Source organism: Oenanthe melanoleuca, chromosome 1A, assembly GCF_029582105.1.
Source record: "Oenanthe melanoleuca isolate GR-GAL-2019-014 chromosome 1A, OMel1.0, whole genome shotgun sequence".
NCBI lineage: Eukaryota > Metazoa > Chordata > Aves > Passeriformes > Muscicapidae > Oenanthe > Oenanthe melanoleuca.
The window spans coordinates 915,331-931,502 of record NC_079334.1 but is presented as its reverse complement, the minus strand read 5'-3'; the positions used below and the strand labels follow the sequence as shown (position 1 = coordinate 931,502).

Below are 16,172 nucleotides of genomic sequence, written 5' to 3'. Positions count from 1 at the left end.
AACATTTTCAGAAAGGCCTTTTGAATCCCTGGGGAAAACCAACCAAAGCAAAAAGCAAGCTGTGGTAACCTTCTGTTTTATTTCATTTTTGTTTCTGTCATAACCCCCTGCCCTAGAAATGCCAGCTGCTCTCTGAACCTTTCCCATCCCCTCCAACATAAAATCAAATTTATCAGACATGTTTCTAGATTATTCACCCATTATTTACCATTTTTGATCAATTCTTCTAAAATGGACAGAGAGGAAGCATTTGGCAAATGCTGGAAAAGGGCTTAAAAACAGTAGTAGAACTGGAGACAATTCTCAAAATGCTAAAGTGTTTTTGAACAGCAGGTTACACAAACTGTCATAGAACTTCCTGATTTATGGGGATTATATATATTTTTATACTATTATGTGGCTACACATGTAATAAATAATATAATATATTGCAGATACAAAATACATTCGAGCCATTATTTCCTTTTTTTATGGCTAAAAGGGTGTGCATAGCAGAAACAATATCAAGTAACATTCTGGAGCCTTTCTGTGTCATAACTGACTACAGAGTCAACTTTTGCACCATTGGAAATGCATCAGAAATGTTCATCAGGAAAACAAAAAATCAAAAAGAATGCCATTTGTCTGTTCCTTTCCTCCTGGGAATTTTGCTCACCTCTTCTTCACTCCAGCTGCCCAACAAATTGCTCATTTTCTATAAATGGGCATAGATTCCATGTCAGGTAGAATATTTAAAGCAAAATTAAAAAAAAAAAATAATATCAAGTGTGTCTTGATCTAATTCCTCTTGATGGAGCTAGTCTGCAGTAGTTGTTAGGAATTACAGAAAAAAAAACCAAAAAACACCTTATTTTCTTTGCTCAAGTATGTAGCCTGCAATTCTCTAGCAAGCTACTATTAATTTTCCTTGCTATCTTTATTTACAGCTGGCTGTATCACTCACTGCTTAATTGTGGAGATCCTCTGTGCCACAAATCAATCCCAGCCCGGGAGCAATGGCTGCTGAGTGTTTATGGCTCTGAGGAATTCTCACAAAAGTAAGCACCTCATTAAGCCAGGAGCCAGAAAAACAGAGCCAGGGGACAGGAGGGGTGTCAGGCTCCAAACACTCCATGTGCAGTTTCTGGAAGTCCTGAAGCAAGTGGTGCTTGTGCTCTGCAGAGAGGGTGGTGTGCAAGGATTCAAATCCTCTTTTATGGGGGCTTTGAGCAGCTGTTCATTGTTTGACTCCTCTGTCCTGTTTCTCATCTGTGACACCAGGATGCTGCTGCCTCCTCTGTCTCACAGGGGAGTTATTGTTGCCTAGAAAGGCTCACCTGGAACAGAGACCAGGCAGAGCAAAAGGAATGAAATAGGAATTTATTGAAAGGATCCACTTTGGGCACTGCAAGAGCCTGGCTCCAAGACTGATCCTGGTCATGAGTTTTTACACTTTTATAAGTTTTGGCTCATTTACATCTTGGGGTCAATTACCCAACCACAGCCCCAGGCTGTGAAGTCTCAGCCCCTGGCTTGCCCCCCCTTTATTTAGCCATTGTTTCTGCCTTTGGGTACCAGATGTCCTTGATTCTCTAGCTAGAAAGGAATTGTTTTGTCTAACCACCATGTGAAGAGAACTTATTAACACCTAATATGAAGTTTCAGACCTACACACTAAGCAGCAGAGATTCTGAAAAATATAAAAGCTAAAACCCAAGGCATCATTATAAGCAAAGCCTTAAAAAAGGAAATCACCAAAGAGAGGAGAAACAGCATTGTGCAGCTGCAGAGCAGGGGGTTTTCCTTCATACCCAGCTGCAGTGGTAGCAAAGCAAATGAAGCCAGCACTGTGGTGCTGAATGCAGGTTAAAAACACATTAGACACACAAGCAGGTCTTTCTGAATGCACATAGCTTACAAGCAGGGAGATAAATGTTCTGACTCACGTTAATCCAGGCAAGCTCTTGTGGTGGATGAAAGCACTGCTGGACTCAGCCAGTTGTTTTTTTGCCCTGAGGCAGCTGAAATTCAGGTGTCAGCCAAAGTGAGCAGGTTCTGTGTTGAAGCAGCTGAAGTGCAGGCATTTTCAGCTGGGCTTGGTGGACACCAGCTCTCAGCAGAAGGGCTGGCAGTGCTCTGTGGTACCTCGTTAGGCTGGCACTGCAGGAACCACAGCTCATCTGTTCGAGGTGGGAAAAGTGCTAGATAAAATATTACCTGTCTATAATTGGAAGGGAAGATATTAGAAGCAGGCATATTTACAGTAGAGTGCAAAAATTACCTGAAGTAGGCCAGACCAAGTCAGTTTGATTAATGAAAGCAGAGTACTTGTGAGAGCAAGTGTCACACTGTGTAAGTCAGCTTTGCTCTGTCCCCATCTTGAGCACTTCTGCCCTTACACAGGCACACAGGACAAACGTTCACATGTTCACAGTGAGTTGCACCTGGCAGCTAAAGATGCCAAGATTGCCCCTTCAACATTTCCAAGCCCACAGTTCTCTCATTCCAGTTTTGGGGAAGCAGGAGCTGGAACAGTGAAGTGCTGTGTTAATCATAAGAACACCTGAAGCACCAAGCAGGTCATCTGTTACTTACAGAACAAGACCAGGGATTTTTTAAATTTTTTTTTTTTTTTTCAAGATGTTCTTCTGATTTCAAAGAAATTGCTTAAAAAATGGAAATAATGAACCACAGTATTGTGGGTGAGCTCAGTGCAGTATGTGCTGAAGAGTTTTGATTTCATTGTTGGGGAGAATGCATCAATAGCACACTCTTTACATTCCTGCACTTGTAGAATCTCTGCACGTCTCATTAGCAGTGAAACAAGGTCAATAATGTTCTTAGCTTTCTTACTTTGCTCTGTCACTGTCATTCAGGAAGCACGGAGCTGCATTTCTAACTTCAGCAGCTTGTAATTCTGCACTGTGCTGCTAACTTCAGCTCCCTTTCTTCCGCCTCCCCAGTGGAGCCCTGGATCTGAAATTCGAAACCCCAGACCCTGAGCATCCCTCGGGTGGTTTAACACGGCCTGAGGAGCTGCCTCAGGGTGAATATTTCCTGTGTGTGGGCTATCTTCAAGTGCAAATCGGTTTCCTCCCAGTGCTGCTAACAGAGTGATCTGATGCACTCTGTGCTCAGCTCTTCCCCAGAAAAGTGTTTGGAGTCTGTTCACGGATGAGTTCCAGCAGAAGTTCCCAAGTTCTAAGACAGCAAAGGGAATAAATACTCCACTGCTCCTGCTGCACTGTAATCCAGAAAAAACAACCCTGAAGTGAAGCCCAAAGGGTGATTTGATGAATTGCTCTCAGAACAGAGCGCTGCAGAGAAGCTTTGTCAAGGTCTGTCAGAAGCTTTCATTTACTGTTATATTGCATTCTATTAAAGAGCACTTCACCCCACCTCCTGCAGAAGCACCTGAGAGACTTGATGATTTCTAGAATCCATTTAGCTTCGAATGAGATGAGGAAGGAAAAACACCTCTGTGCTAATGACCATTGCACTCCCACCAGCAGATTTCATCACTGCAGAGATCCCTGGGCTCACATCCTGCCTGACTCATAACTACATCACATCTCAAACACCCAAAATTTAAAGTTATCAGAAGATAGCACATAGCTTGCAGGTCAGTCTGTAATTAATAGAGCCATCTGTAGAATTCTGATTCGGAATCTCTTTTGTTTTCTGGTATTTAAGTTCATTGTTCCCATTTACTGTGGGAAACCCAACCTTGCTGCAACCTGCAAACAAACCTAGATCCACCTTTAAATCTTGATCTCACACTTTCCTACCTTTCTTTAGATTTAAAATGAGTACCAAAATACGATTTTATGATGCTTTTCATGGAGAATACTACATAAAAGTAAATTAAATTGCAATTAAATACCTTGTGTCAAATAACTCCTGGCTCTTGATGTCAGCAGTTAGCCAAAACCAACCCTTCTCATGTGTCAGCAATGACTCAGTCCTTCATTTTTAGAAACACAGGCCACAGTCCCAGGTCATCCTGAAATGCTTAATATGCAGACATCTAAGAAAAAAAAAATAAATTATTATTTTACTGAGGTTGCAGTAGTATTTTATTAGGTTGCAGTAATGTGGATCAGCAAAGGAACATAGTACAAAAACACTTCTAAACTTTATTTCTAAACATCCTTTCATTCTATGGTTTCAGAGTATTTCAAGTTCCATCCACACTCTCACAAGGTATAATTTGCACAGCTACCTTATTGCTTTGCAGTTCAGCCACCACAGTGAGCAGGGGAATGGAATTGAAAAATCTAAATGCTTATCTTTTCTTCTAATATGCTTGCCTGTGACCTTATTGATGACGTTTTTTTTTGTCTTACTAATTCTGTTCTCTGGGAACTGAAACCTAAATAAAAATTGGTTTTCACTCAAAGTGAAGTTTAAGCTATTAATTATAGACTGACAAAGACATAATCATGCAGATTGAAATCATAAGAAGCAAGCACCTTTGGATGAATATGATCTTTGTGAAAAATAAACTTAATTTTCTCTTGTCACTGCAGATTAAATTTCTTGTTCAGAGATGCTACTGGCTGAGTTACTTTAAAAAATAGTCTGATTGAACTGCATTAAGATTTGGAGCTTATAGCACATCAGAGAACCTCACTGTGGGCAAGCAAGCAGAGAGGAAGTCTTAAGTGATGGGGATTTTCCATTTCTAATACTTAGATAGTTTGTCTGATATTTAGATATTTTATCTGATATTTAGATATTTTAGAGACTACAGGCAAGTCATTACCACGTTTTCTAAAGATAAAAACTGCATTTCTCTTCATGGCATTCTCATCAGAGCTGTATTCTCCATACAATTTCAGCAACAAAAAAAAAAAAGCGGGGGGAAATGTTGAGCTAACAAGGTTGTAAAACTTTCATTTTTGTTTCCTTTACAGAGCTCAGAGTGCTGTAAGCCAGTTACTAATAATCATGTTATCCTCCAAAGGGGATATATCACTTCTATCTTAGTACTGGTCCAGTAGCAAATCTGCCCGGGGTACAGCTAAAATGTAGTTTGTCAATCTGTGCCAAAGCTACACTTCTGTTTCTTGTAGTGCACTTTTCATCTAGACCAGGTTTCCACATTATTTTGTTGAGGCATTAATCCATTTTGTCCAGTCCCTTGTGCAACAAGAGCTGTCAAAACTTTTCCCTTTGGATTTGTGCAAATTAAAACCATTCCTGAAGCCAACTGCATGGCCACTTGTGCTTGCAGGGTTTCAGGCACCTTTGCTGTGTCAATAAAGCCTCTGCTGATGGATAGGATCTGCTTGGCACAGCAGAAACTAGCACAAACCACTCATGTAAAAGCAGTTATCATAACAAAATTAGGGTTCTCTTGGTGTAGCTTGTTTTGCCTGGAAGCATGGAGGAATTATACTTGGAAAAGACAGTTTTGATATATCTGTGGCTCAAGATTGTTATTTCATAGGAGGGTACAGCTCCTCTGTACTGGTCTAGCTATACTAGTATTGCTATATATACTGGTAGATTAGATAGATAGATAGATAGATAGATAGATAGATAGATAGATAGATAGATAGATAGATATAGATATATAGATATATATAAATGATATAGATAGATATAGATATAGATATAGATTAGATATAGATATAGATATAGATATAGATATAGATATAGATATAGATATAGATATAGATATATATTATATAGATGATATAGATTAGATAGAGATAGAGATAGAGACAGAGACAGAGATAGAGATATTATATAGATGATATAGATATAGATGATATAGATATAGATATATATAGATACAGATACAGATATAGATATATGATATATAGATAGTTGATAGATATAGATACAGATATATATTTAGATATACCAGGCATTGTATAGGAATCTGTATCCTGGAGGAATCAGGAAAAGGTGACCCAGGACTCACAGATGTGTCTCTGTAATATTCTTGTTTCTATGCCTGTCCAGAGACTGAGGGTGAGGCAGAATGAAAAGAGAGGGAATAAGAGTGAGGCATAAAGTAGAAACAATATGTTGGGGCAGTTAAAAATGTTAAGGAAACTTCCCAGTCTGAATAATTAGGGGGATTCTCTGGCAGTCACATCCCTTTCCTTGTGAGAAGCCTGTGCCTGTTCATGGCCTCTTCCCTGGGCTGCTGCCCTTCCCTCAGCCTGCAGCTTGCCCTGCACTGAATGTGCTCCTCAGCCAAAGGGAATAAGGGTCAGGGAGTTATCACTGCAGCCATGAGGCAAACATGGCTGGTGAAATGAGGAGAGGAAGAACTTGGAGAAAAGCTGTGGGCAGGCAGAACGCAGAGAGGAGATGAGCTGAGGAGGAGCAGAAGAGAACCTGCATTGCTGCAGTCCCAGGAACTGGGAATTGGCCACTGGGACTTGGAAAAGGGATTTGAGAAGGGTAGAGCTGTAACAGGGGAATGCTTTTCACCAATGCTGTGTTGGTGTTCACTTCTCCCACTCTTATATCTGTACTTTCTGCTCTTGAAATCAACAATTTTGCAACTTTGTATGGACGTACTATCAAAGGTGATCCTTGCTTTAGGTATTTTTCTCAGATGGAAATGAGTTTGTCCCTTGTGATGTTTAATATGTTTGTTTAAAAGAAGGATCCTAAATATACACTTACAGCTTTTGTAACCCCAGTGGAGAGTCTGTATTTTACTCAGCTGCAGTGTAGTGTGAGTGCAGAACATTTACAAGATGTATAAATTCCATGTAATGGTCCTGAATGGCAGTTACATTTAAGTTTACCCTTCATTTATGCTGAAGACTTCTGCTGCCATATGAGAGATGAGTCTCATCTAAGTCACACTTTCCATGATTTATTCATAGGAGAGCATTCTGGTTTTGGGTTTGTTTTTTTTTTTTAAACTAAATCCAGCCATTTTTATTCAGACATTCCATCAAAAGCCCTTTTAGGTGGAAATACAGTTTACATTTAAATTCTGAGTTTTTCATGACCCCTGACAGGCCTAAAAAAAAAAAAATCATCTTTCCTTCATGGTCTAGGGAGTTCTGAAACAACTTGCCATGCTGTAAAATTGTACAAATCTGGAATATCCCTTTTTGTGCTTCTGTGGCTGGTGGCTCAACAAAGCCTCCTGAATCTGACTGTAACTGATGATGGGACAACTCTCCAGGCCTCTGAGGGTCTCACCCCTGCACAGATGTTTCCTTCTAGCCCAGCCTCCCTTTATGACAGCAATATTGCTGGAGTCCCTATGCACAAAGTGTCTGCATTTGAGAGGAGCAAGCAATGCCCCAACAAGCTGACTTCATATATGTATGTAATATATATATATATATATGTATATATATTTTTATATATTTATATATATATGTATATATATGTATATATATGTATATGTAATATATATGTAATATGCGTATTTGGAAAATGGCATTTTAGTGGCATCGTGGCTTTTCCATATTTGAAAACTGAATTTAAAGTTATTTTCCTCAGCAATCATGGTGATGCCATTCAAATCAAAGTAGAAGCAGTGAGCCACCTGACTTGGAGAATCTCATGATTCAAATGCAACTATGAATTGCTGAGGGAAATCTTGAGATAAAACATTTTTAGTAGCTTATAAATATCTGTTTAACAGAACTTGTCTTCCTTGTTCACCCACAGCCTTAAACTGTAGGCAAACATTACCAACCAGTCTTAACATCTCTGTGTTCAAACAGTTTTCCTGACTGCAAGTATTTCCTCAGATTAAATATACAGTTTTTTCTTTGCAGAAGGTTAGATTAGATTAATGGCCACAAAAGGCTGTTCTCTGTTGTTTGTCTTTGCAGAAATTTTGATAGTTTTCTTCAAGCAGAGCTGTCTTTCTTTGCACATGGCTGGAATGTCACAGCAGTGAGGGAGAGGATGCTCTGAAGTGATGAGGGATGAGCATCTGCAGCACCCCTGGCACGTGTGGGTGCATCCATCCAAGGCTGTGCTCCCACATTAACCATCCCCCTGCACCACAGCACTGCTCTCTCCACTGCACAGCACTTTTTCTCTAAGACACCCCCCGTGAATGGGCAAATTTCCTTCAGGAAAAACTCCTGCCAAGTTAGAGCACTGCAGTTTTCTGGCTTCCTCCTTTAAAGAGCCAGTGAGACACCTGAGAGTGGCTATATATATAAAATACCAGCTCCTTGGGGAGCCTCTTGTGCATTGTATATCAATATAGGATTAGCAGGATCTAGGTCTCCTATTAAAACTCCTAGAAGTAAACTCACACAAACACTAAATCAGATTTATTTACGTGCATCAAAAGTCTCTCTCACAATTCCTGTCAGTTATGTGAAGCTACATTTGGGATTAATTTGGCCTACTACAATTATTTTCACATCTGAACACATCATAAAATCTCTTTATAGAGATAAATTAAATAGGGAAAAGCAGAACAAAAATTATTTACTATAAATTATGAAATAAAACAAGATAGCAAAGTAATCTCAGCACAGATGAACCACTAAAATATAATTAGTGAGACTCTGCAAAAGACTGAATACACCTGAAATAGCTTTAACATGTCTTGAATAAGATATGATCTTGGCATAATTTTAAAATCCCTGTTCAGCTCAACCAAAGAGGAAAGGAAAGGAAAAAGAAAAGAGAGCACATCAGAAAGATTGATTTATATGGCCAGGAAGCTGATCAGATTACTGATGGGATAAAGAAGCTTCTGTTACAGGTTCCTGGTCTGAAGGCAGTCCAGCATCACAGACCCCTGAAGCACTACTCATATTTCAAATCAGATAACAGTGGGTGCATGGCCAGGTGGAAGGAAGGATTTGGAAGCCTGGGATTTACAAATATGATTGCTTAAGTTAGGCTGCCAAAACAATGACCTTATTTTCAAGCCATGAATCCTTGTTAGTCTTGCTGAAGGGGACTGCTACCACTTCTGTAAACTCACTAAAATGGGTTTATTTAAGTTACCTGCTTCCAAAAGCAGCACAGTAACCTCAAGTCCTACTGTCCTTTTCCAAAATGAAGTGAACTGCACCCTGGATTTTTTGTAGTTTGCACTACACAGCTACCTATGCTGTAATTTACTTTCAGTTAATTAAATGGCTGGAACTTCCTAAGAACACAGTTGGGAGCCTACACACTTAAAATGATGGAAACAAGGAGCAAGGAAGACTGATGCCAACATCTGCAAATTGTTTGTGTGCATCTCCATGTCACCTGCTTAAAGTCTTAATGATATCTTCAGCATGGCAATAACTTAAATATGCCCCTCCCACCAATTCGAACTTTATCAGAAGTTTATCAAAGCCACTTAGATTAAAAAAGCTCAACAGAAAAAATAAAGAGAGTCTTGCTCTACATCCTGAAGGTAAAGTTTGTATAAATTGGACCTGTCAGCAGAGGCTGATCTCACCTGTCAAAGTGGCACACAGGACACAGAAGACAAGCTCAGGACAGAGATGTATTGAATGTCATAGACCAGAACTGCAAATGAGGAGCCAGAGTGGCAGCAGAGAACAGCCAGAGCTGTGTAAGCCTCATGTGCCTCACACCACTAATTAAACAATCAGCCTCATTTGGTTACTGGCTGGTGCTCACATCAGCCCCTCAGTCTGGCCCCATTTAGGAAAAGGGATTGCAATCCAGTTTGGGATGGAGGTGGCACAGAGTGTGCACTGAGAACCCACAGCTAACAAATCCCCTAGCCAGACAAAGAAAGGCTCTCTTGCCACAGCCATGGCTTGAGAGGTGAGCCATGGGAATTCAGGAGCACATCTAGGCATGGAATTCTCTGTGGAGCAGCTGCCACACTCCTCCAGTGACAGACCTCACCTCACACACAGCCCCAGCTCTCTTCTGAAGTCAGCCTCAGCCAGTTCCACCTGCAGGAATCCTGTGCTGCAGGAATCCTGTGCTGCAGGAGCACTGCCAGCTTCCCCTCCTGCAGCCTGGCTCCAGGAACACTCACCATTTACCTCACAGCCTCCTGAGTGGTACAGAGCTGAGCATCACAGCTCACTGACACTCCTCCTAAAACACAGCACTGCTCCCCTCTGCACAGACAGGCTGGACTAGGAGGGAATCCTGGATAATCAATCCATAGTGCCAGGCTGACATGCTGCAAAAAGCCATGCTGCTGCAGGATGCCTTATGTCTGACTGCTGTCAAAAGGTGGCAGCTGAGAGGGGCAAAACAGGATCAAAATTGGTTTTCTTGGAAAAGGCCATTAGCAGCCATTAAGGAGACCCAGTTTCTGTATCCTTCTCACACCTGTAATCATATTGAGTGAGCTCTAAGGGCAAAACCAATTGTTAAATCATGACAGAACAGCACTATCATTACTTGGAGCTGAAATTAGTTATCCCAGAAAGGCTGTTTGGAGATGAATGTTTTCACAGTACTCTGCAAAGGTGAGGATTTCTGAGTTATACATTCTGATAAAAATACTCACCAGGTTCCTCCTGTGATTCAGCTTTGTTGTCAGATGGGTGTTCCCATAGGATTTGAGCAGCTGTACTCCAGGCTGTGGCCAGCTGACTGAGCAGCTGAAAATATCCAGACAGTTTGGGTTTTTTAGTTAACAGGAAGTAGATCTGTAAAATACTGAAGTGCACATTAGCTAACATATAAAAACCTGCTGTGTGCTTAAATCAAGGATGAAATTAGAAAACAAGGATAAGGAGTGTGATGGAAGAAATTGGTCTGACATGCAGAGCTCATTTTCTTTCCTGTTTGTTAACTGCCAGTGAGATTTCTGTTTACTAATTGCCATCAATCTGAAATTCAGTGGGAAATTTATGCTTGAGTGACAAATAATTGGGGTGGTTTTTTTGGCAGTCACTGATGACACTATTCACTATTGTTGCAGCTCTGTCTGGTTAAAAACACTGCTTTGGTTGGGTTTTTTTCCTCCAGTTCCCAAGAGAAAGAATAAAAAAGAAAAAAGGGAAAAAAGAACAGGTTTCCTTCCTCACCAATTCCAAAACAAGTTTGAGAAACAACATCATGTATAAATTCTCACTTCCTCATTCTGTACTTTATGTGTTCCAAGCTGGTTTTCAGGCAACCCATTGCTTTCATAGATTTTTTATGCTAAGATGCACTTTAAGAGTCTGATACAATTCCCACCAAAAAAAAAAAAAAAAAAAAAATTTCATTTGCTGGGTTAGCAATGTGGCTCACCTGCCCTGCAGAGGAAACACAGCAGAGAAGAGATGCTTTTGGCAGTGTGAATCAGGAGATGGTGAGCAGCTCTGCTCTCTGACCTGCTCATTGTTCCACCTGAGCAGGGGCTGAGGAGCTGGGCTGGAGCATTTGGCACCAGCTGTCACCAAGGGCAGCCCAGACACTGCTTTTACCAGGCAAGCTGGGGTACTTTTATTAGACCAAAGCTCTATCACAAGCACTAATTTAGCTGAAAGAGCAAGGACTCAGTCCTGCCAAGCTGAAACACAGCAAGGATGTCTCATGAGCTCGGCTCTGCTCTCCCCATTACAGGATGTTACAATGCATAAACCACACTGGGTGGGTTTTCCTGAGGACACCAAGTGTGCAACCTCTGGAGCAGGGAGAGACTAAAATAACTGCTCAGCACACAATGGCAGTGCTGCCATGTCCTGCTGCCAGCCAGAGGGGCACTGCAATTGCCATTTATCCTAAGGAAGGGAGCTCTAATCAATTAGAAATAACACAGTGGGTACATGCAACTGCCACAATAGAATTTTTCCAGGCAGCCTGGGTACCAACACTACTGAGTTTGTGATGCTTGGAGTGGGATTTCAGAATATGAATCCATCTAAAATTTCTCCCCTTTAGAGACCACAAAAATACATTTTTAATCACATCCTAACTAGAGAAGGGCTTGAAACACTCCTGAAGAACTGAAATCTCAGGAAGAAATCACTAAGCTGGGACTTACCGGACTGAGCAGCAGTTCATTATTTGTTATTCTCCATTATGAACCTTGACAAATCACTTGGCAAGACTGTACCTTATTTCATTTCTTGTGGTGGGCAAATAGGAACAGGGGATGAAAACTCCATGAACCAGACAATGCTGAGTTTTTTCCAGGGTAAGAAGAAGCCCATAAAATTAAATTCCTCTTTTTTTTTTTTTTTTAAATGCAAAACCACTTTACCATTCTTTTTTTCTTAAGCTGTGAGTCCTTTTGCCTTGAATTTGCAACAGGAAATGTGGAATTCTAGACTATTACACACAGTGTGACACAAGGGCAGTTGTGTTCTAACATAAGGGCACGATTCACTTGTGGGACTCTGTTAATTTTGTGAATTGCAGTGAGTCACCACATGTGGTTTAGCAAGAGTAACAGATTTCAGAGGCTGAATTACATCATCAGAGTCCAGCTGATCACCTTCCCTTTCCTACCAGCACTACCAGTGCCTCTGTTTTTCATTAATTTTTACAGTGTGGTGCTTATATCCAGTAAAGGAATTTCTCTGGGAGTTGGTTTTTACTTTTTCCTTGAAAGTAAGAAATGCAAATAAGCTTCAAACAAAACAAAACAAAACTAAACACAAAAAAGAAAGGGGAAATGCATTTCTAATTGATATGCAAAATGAAGTCTTACACACTACAACTATTACTGAAATATTTGCTCTTTCTGTGCAATAAATTGAGTACTAATGGGAAAAAAATTAAAAGGAAAGGCCCCATATTCTGCCATTTGTGGGATGTTTCCCTTTTAAAACAAGCTCTGCATTACACTGTGCACAATGCTTGAGAAATAGGAACAGTGAGGAAGATGCTACTGACAAACTCAACAGGGAAACTGTAACTCAGCAAAACATTGCATTTCACCTGTGGGCTGCAAAGCAAGGTGAAGAAACTGAATAACTAAGAGATGAACTGAGTAACTAACTGGAGAGCCTGGATCTCCCTTTACCTGCTCCCCCCAAGCACAGAGGCTCATACAAACACAGGGAGCACTAATTAATTAAACTAATTAAACTGGAGCTGGGCTGTGCTACATCCCACGGGATAACCACAACAGGCTGAATTAGTGATATTTGCAGCAGGTATAAACTTAGGAGAAGAAAAATAAACAAGTTTGACATAAAGATATTTTTGGTAGGCTTTTCTTCCTTCCTTTTTGTAAAGGGCTTTTATAAAAGTCTGATTGTGAAATCATTCCTCATATCTGTTCTCACTGCCTTGTAGTGTGCTTGGTATTATGAAATGCTGACAATATCCAGATAATTCAGAATTCACCCCACTGGGAGTACTGATTCAGTATTCATGTCAAGTAAATTTTACACTGATTTCTAATCTCTCTATTGCTGGGAGCAGAGTACAAATTCATAAATTTTAATTTTTATTTTACTTTAGTAAGTGTAATTACCTACATTTATAAATTAAAGCAGTGTAAGAGAAAGATGCTGGTTTGATCAAAATTCATAACCTGATCCTACTGGGCATTAATCTTATTTCATATTGATCCTAACCAAGAGAGAGATTACTTTTTTTTTTGCTTGACAGAGAAGTTGCCAGACCCATGGAAAGTTACAGCCCATATTAAACTCGAGTTATTTTTCAAACCAGACAAATATTAAGACCCCTATAACCTCAGAAAGCAATGAAATTTGTGGGGGAAAAAAAAAAAGTACCTTTTTTTCATGGCAATCATGAAAATTGCTGCAGGCTCAGTGAACTGAATTCCTCCCCAGGCTGACTATGGCATTACTAGAGTCTGCCTGTAAATCAAGAGTGTTTCTGGGCAGCAAGAACCTCTGGGGCCACTTTGCCCTCCCAGGAGCTCCTTGTTTGCTGCCTGGCACCTTGTCAGGAGCACACACCTCCTGCCTTAGCTGTGCCTCCTGTGGCTGCCAGCAGAGCACAGAGTGCCACAGAGCAAAGATTCCAGCAAAGACTGGCCATGGCAGCCTGGGAACAGAAACCCAGCTGTGGGATATCCATGTTTCCATGTTTGCTCAGGTGGAGCTCACCTGCCTCACACTCACACTCGGTGCAGGACCAGAGCAGCCCTGCCATGACTCTTGCTCCCTGTTTTTACCAAACTCATTGTTTGGACCTTGTGTGCTGCTGCTGCTTTATCAGTAAATGACAGTGCTCCATTTTCTAGGCTGCTTTTGCTCATGGTTTGGGTTACTTTTGCTACTTTCCCCTGTGTTAAGCAAAGGTTTTGCCCTAAGTCTGGAAGTGAAGTATCCAAACTCTAGAAGGCAGGAAGCACTAATGCCCCTGTACCCTCACTGCTCAAGGCCACACACACACTAATCTTCCCCAGCCACACTGTGACCTGTTGGGGAAGATGTTACAGGAAAGCCCAAATTACTGAATTACCATGAACACAACAGGGCAGCCTGCTGAAGGTAATCCACTCTTGTCAAAACAATGCTCTTGGCCAGAGAGCCACTCCAAAGTCACAAAAGACTGGCCAGCACCCAGAGATTAGATCTTAGAGTTTAGAATGTCACACACTGTGCTAATATAAGGATTCCTAGAGGTTGCATGTAAATGCTATAGAATTAGTATTTTGTATTAGATTGGATAATGGAAATCAGAATATTCATGATGGAAAAGGATTTATTGTATTACAAATGGGAAGTTGGCCTCTTTACTCTTCTTCTTCTCTTCTTCCTCTCTTTACTCTTTGCTCTTCTTTCCCTCTCCCACTTCTGCTCTCCTCTCCCTCTTCCATTACCCCAATACCCTTTTATCCCATTACTCTCTCTCCCTCCCCCTGCTCCTCTTCTTCTTCCTCTCTTTACCCTCTTTATTCTCTCTCTCTACCCTCCCTCTTCTCTCTTTCTCTCCCCCCTTTTATCTCTTTAATCTGCATGTGGCTGTGCCAGGCAGCTCCTTGTAGACTCTCTTATAATAAAATTCAAGCTTTTAGCATTTACAGAGGGTTTGAATCTTGTTCCACGTCCACCCTGACACAAAGAATCCAGGAGTGACCCTCAGCAGCAGAACTGCACAGCGAGGGACAGACTGGGTTACCTGACACACAGCTTCCATCAAACACCCCCAAGCACATCCCTGCCTCTGTTCCTTCATCCCCTCCTTCATCCTGCTGTCACTGACAACAAAAATCATCCTTCAGACTGTACTGGCTCAGGGCACCACTGTAGGAATTCTGATGTTGCAAGTTATTTCTCAATTTTATTATAGATTCAGTTCGTGATTTTGCATAAAACTTTTACATCCAGATTCACTGTAATAATTAGGCAGCGAAAATTAGTGACATACCAAAATTATTCTGGGGCTTTAACTGCCTTGTGCCTCACTCTGACATCTGTATCTTTGCTTAAAGACTCCTGCAGAGAGATGCAGCCCATGCACTCAGATTGCACATTTCCAACACCTTGGGCATCTTTGCATTATCTCCTTGATCCTCTGTAAAAGTTAGAGCAACCATTAGTAATTTTCAATATTCATAATGGGTTTAATATGATAATGGCATGCCCTAATCAAATAAACTCCACACAGGGGGAATCTTCCAAAGGCTGAGAAGCCAGAATGGGATTTATTTTGTTCTGATGGATTAAAAAAAAAACGGTCCCAGCAAAAGAGATAATGAAACCTCTGTCTGCAGAGGGATTAAATTAACTTAATGGACACGCAAACTAAATATGCAGAGATACAATCCTTTCTGAAATGTGGAAAACTGATGATCTTGGAAACTCTCCTATCACTGGGAGCACATAACAACCAGCTGAATTGTTGTGGCGCAGAGTGCAGCTGCAGACTCCTTTATGAGGTTTTATTTTGCCTAAAAACTGAGTCCAGGAGATTATTATCAGCTCAGAACTAAGGCAGTGGAAGACAATAAACATCCTGAGTTTACTTTTTATGGTTTATGCTTTGGCTCTTAATGCTGTAATGTCAGAAATTAGATTAAAGTAGGTGCTGGACAGAAGAGGAAAATGGGTTAAGTATTTAGATAGGCTAAGGGAACAGTGCAGCATCTCATTTAGCAAGAAGTGAATTACCACAGTCATTAATAATGTATGCCTAAGCATTAACATAATGCTCTGTTATTTACTTGCTCCACTCATTGTGAAAATTACTTTAGAAGTCACCCCTGATTCTCTTCGCTTGTGCAAGCACACATTGTGCTTTGTCATGACTCACATCCTTTCCTCCAAAATCTTTGAATATTTTGTTTTGTAAAACAAGAAACTTGCCACATTTGTGTAAATAAACTTTTGTTTTGC

The 16,172-nt window shown here is 40.7% G+C and overlaps 1 protein-coding gene across 1 annotated transcript in view; it reads right to left on the bottom strand.

Annotated features, from left to right (window-relative positions):
• PIK3C2G (phosphatidylinositol-4-phosphate 3-kinase catalytic subunit type 2 gamma) overlaps window positions 1-16,172 on the bottom strand; it is a 138,359-nt gene that overhangs the window by 2,911 nt on the left and 119,276 nt on the right. Inside the window, 4 exon segments of the mRNA XM_056511614.1 lie at window positions 1,926-2,159; window positions 2,261-2,505; window positions 3,863-4,006; window positions 10,427-10,520. Of these exon segments, the coding sequence (XP_056367589.1) occupies window positions 10,456-10,520 (65 nt within the window). The 3' untranslated portion in view covers window positions 1,926-2,159; window positions 2,261-2,505; window positions 3,863-4,006; window positions 10,427-10,455.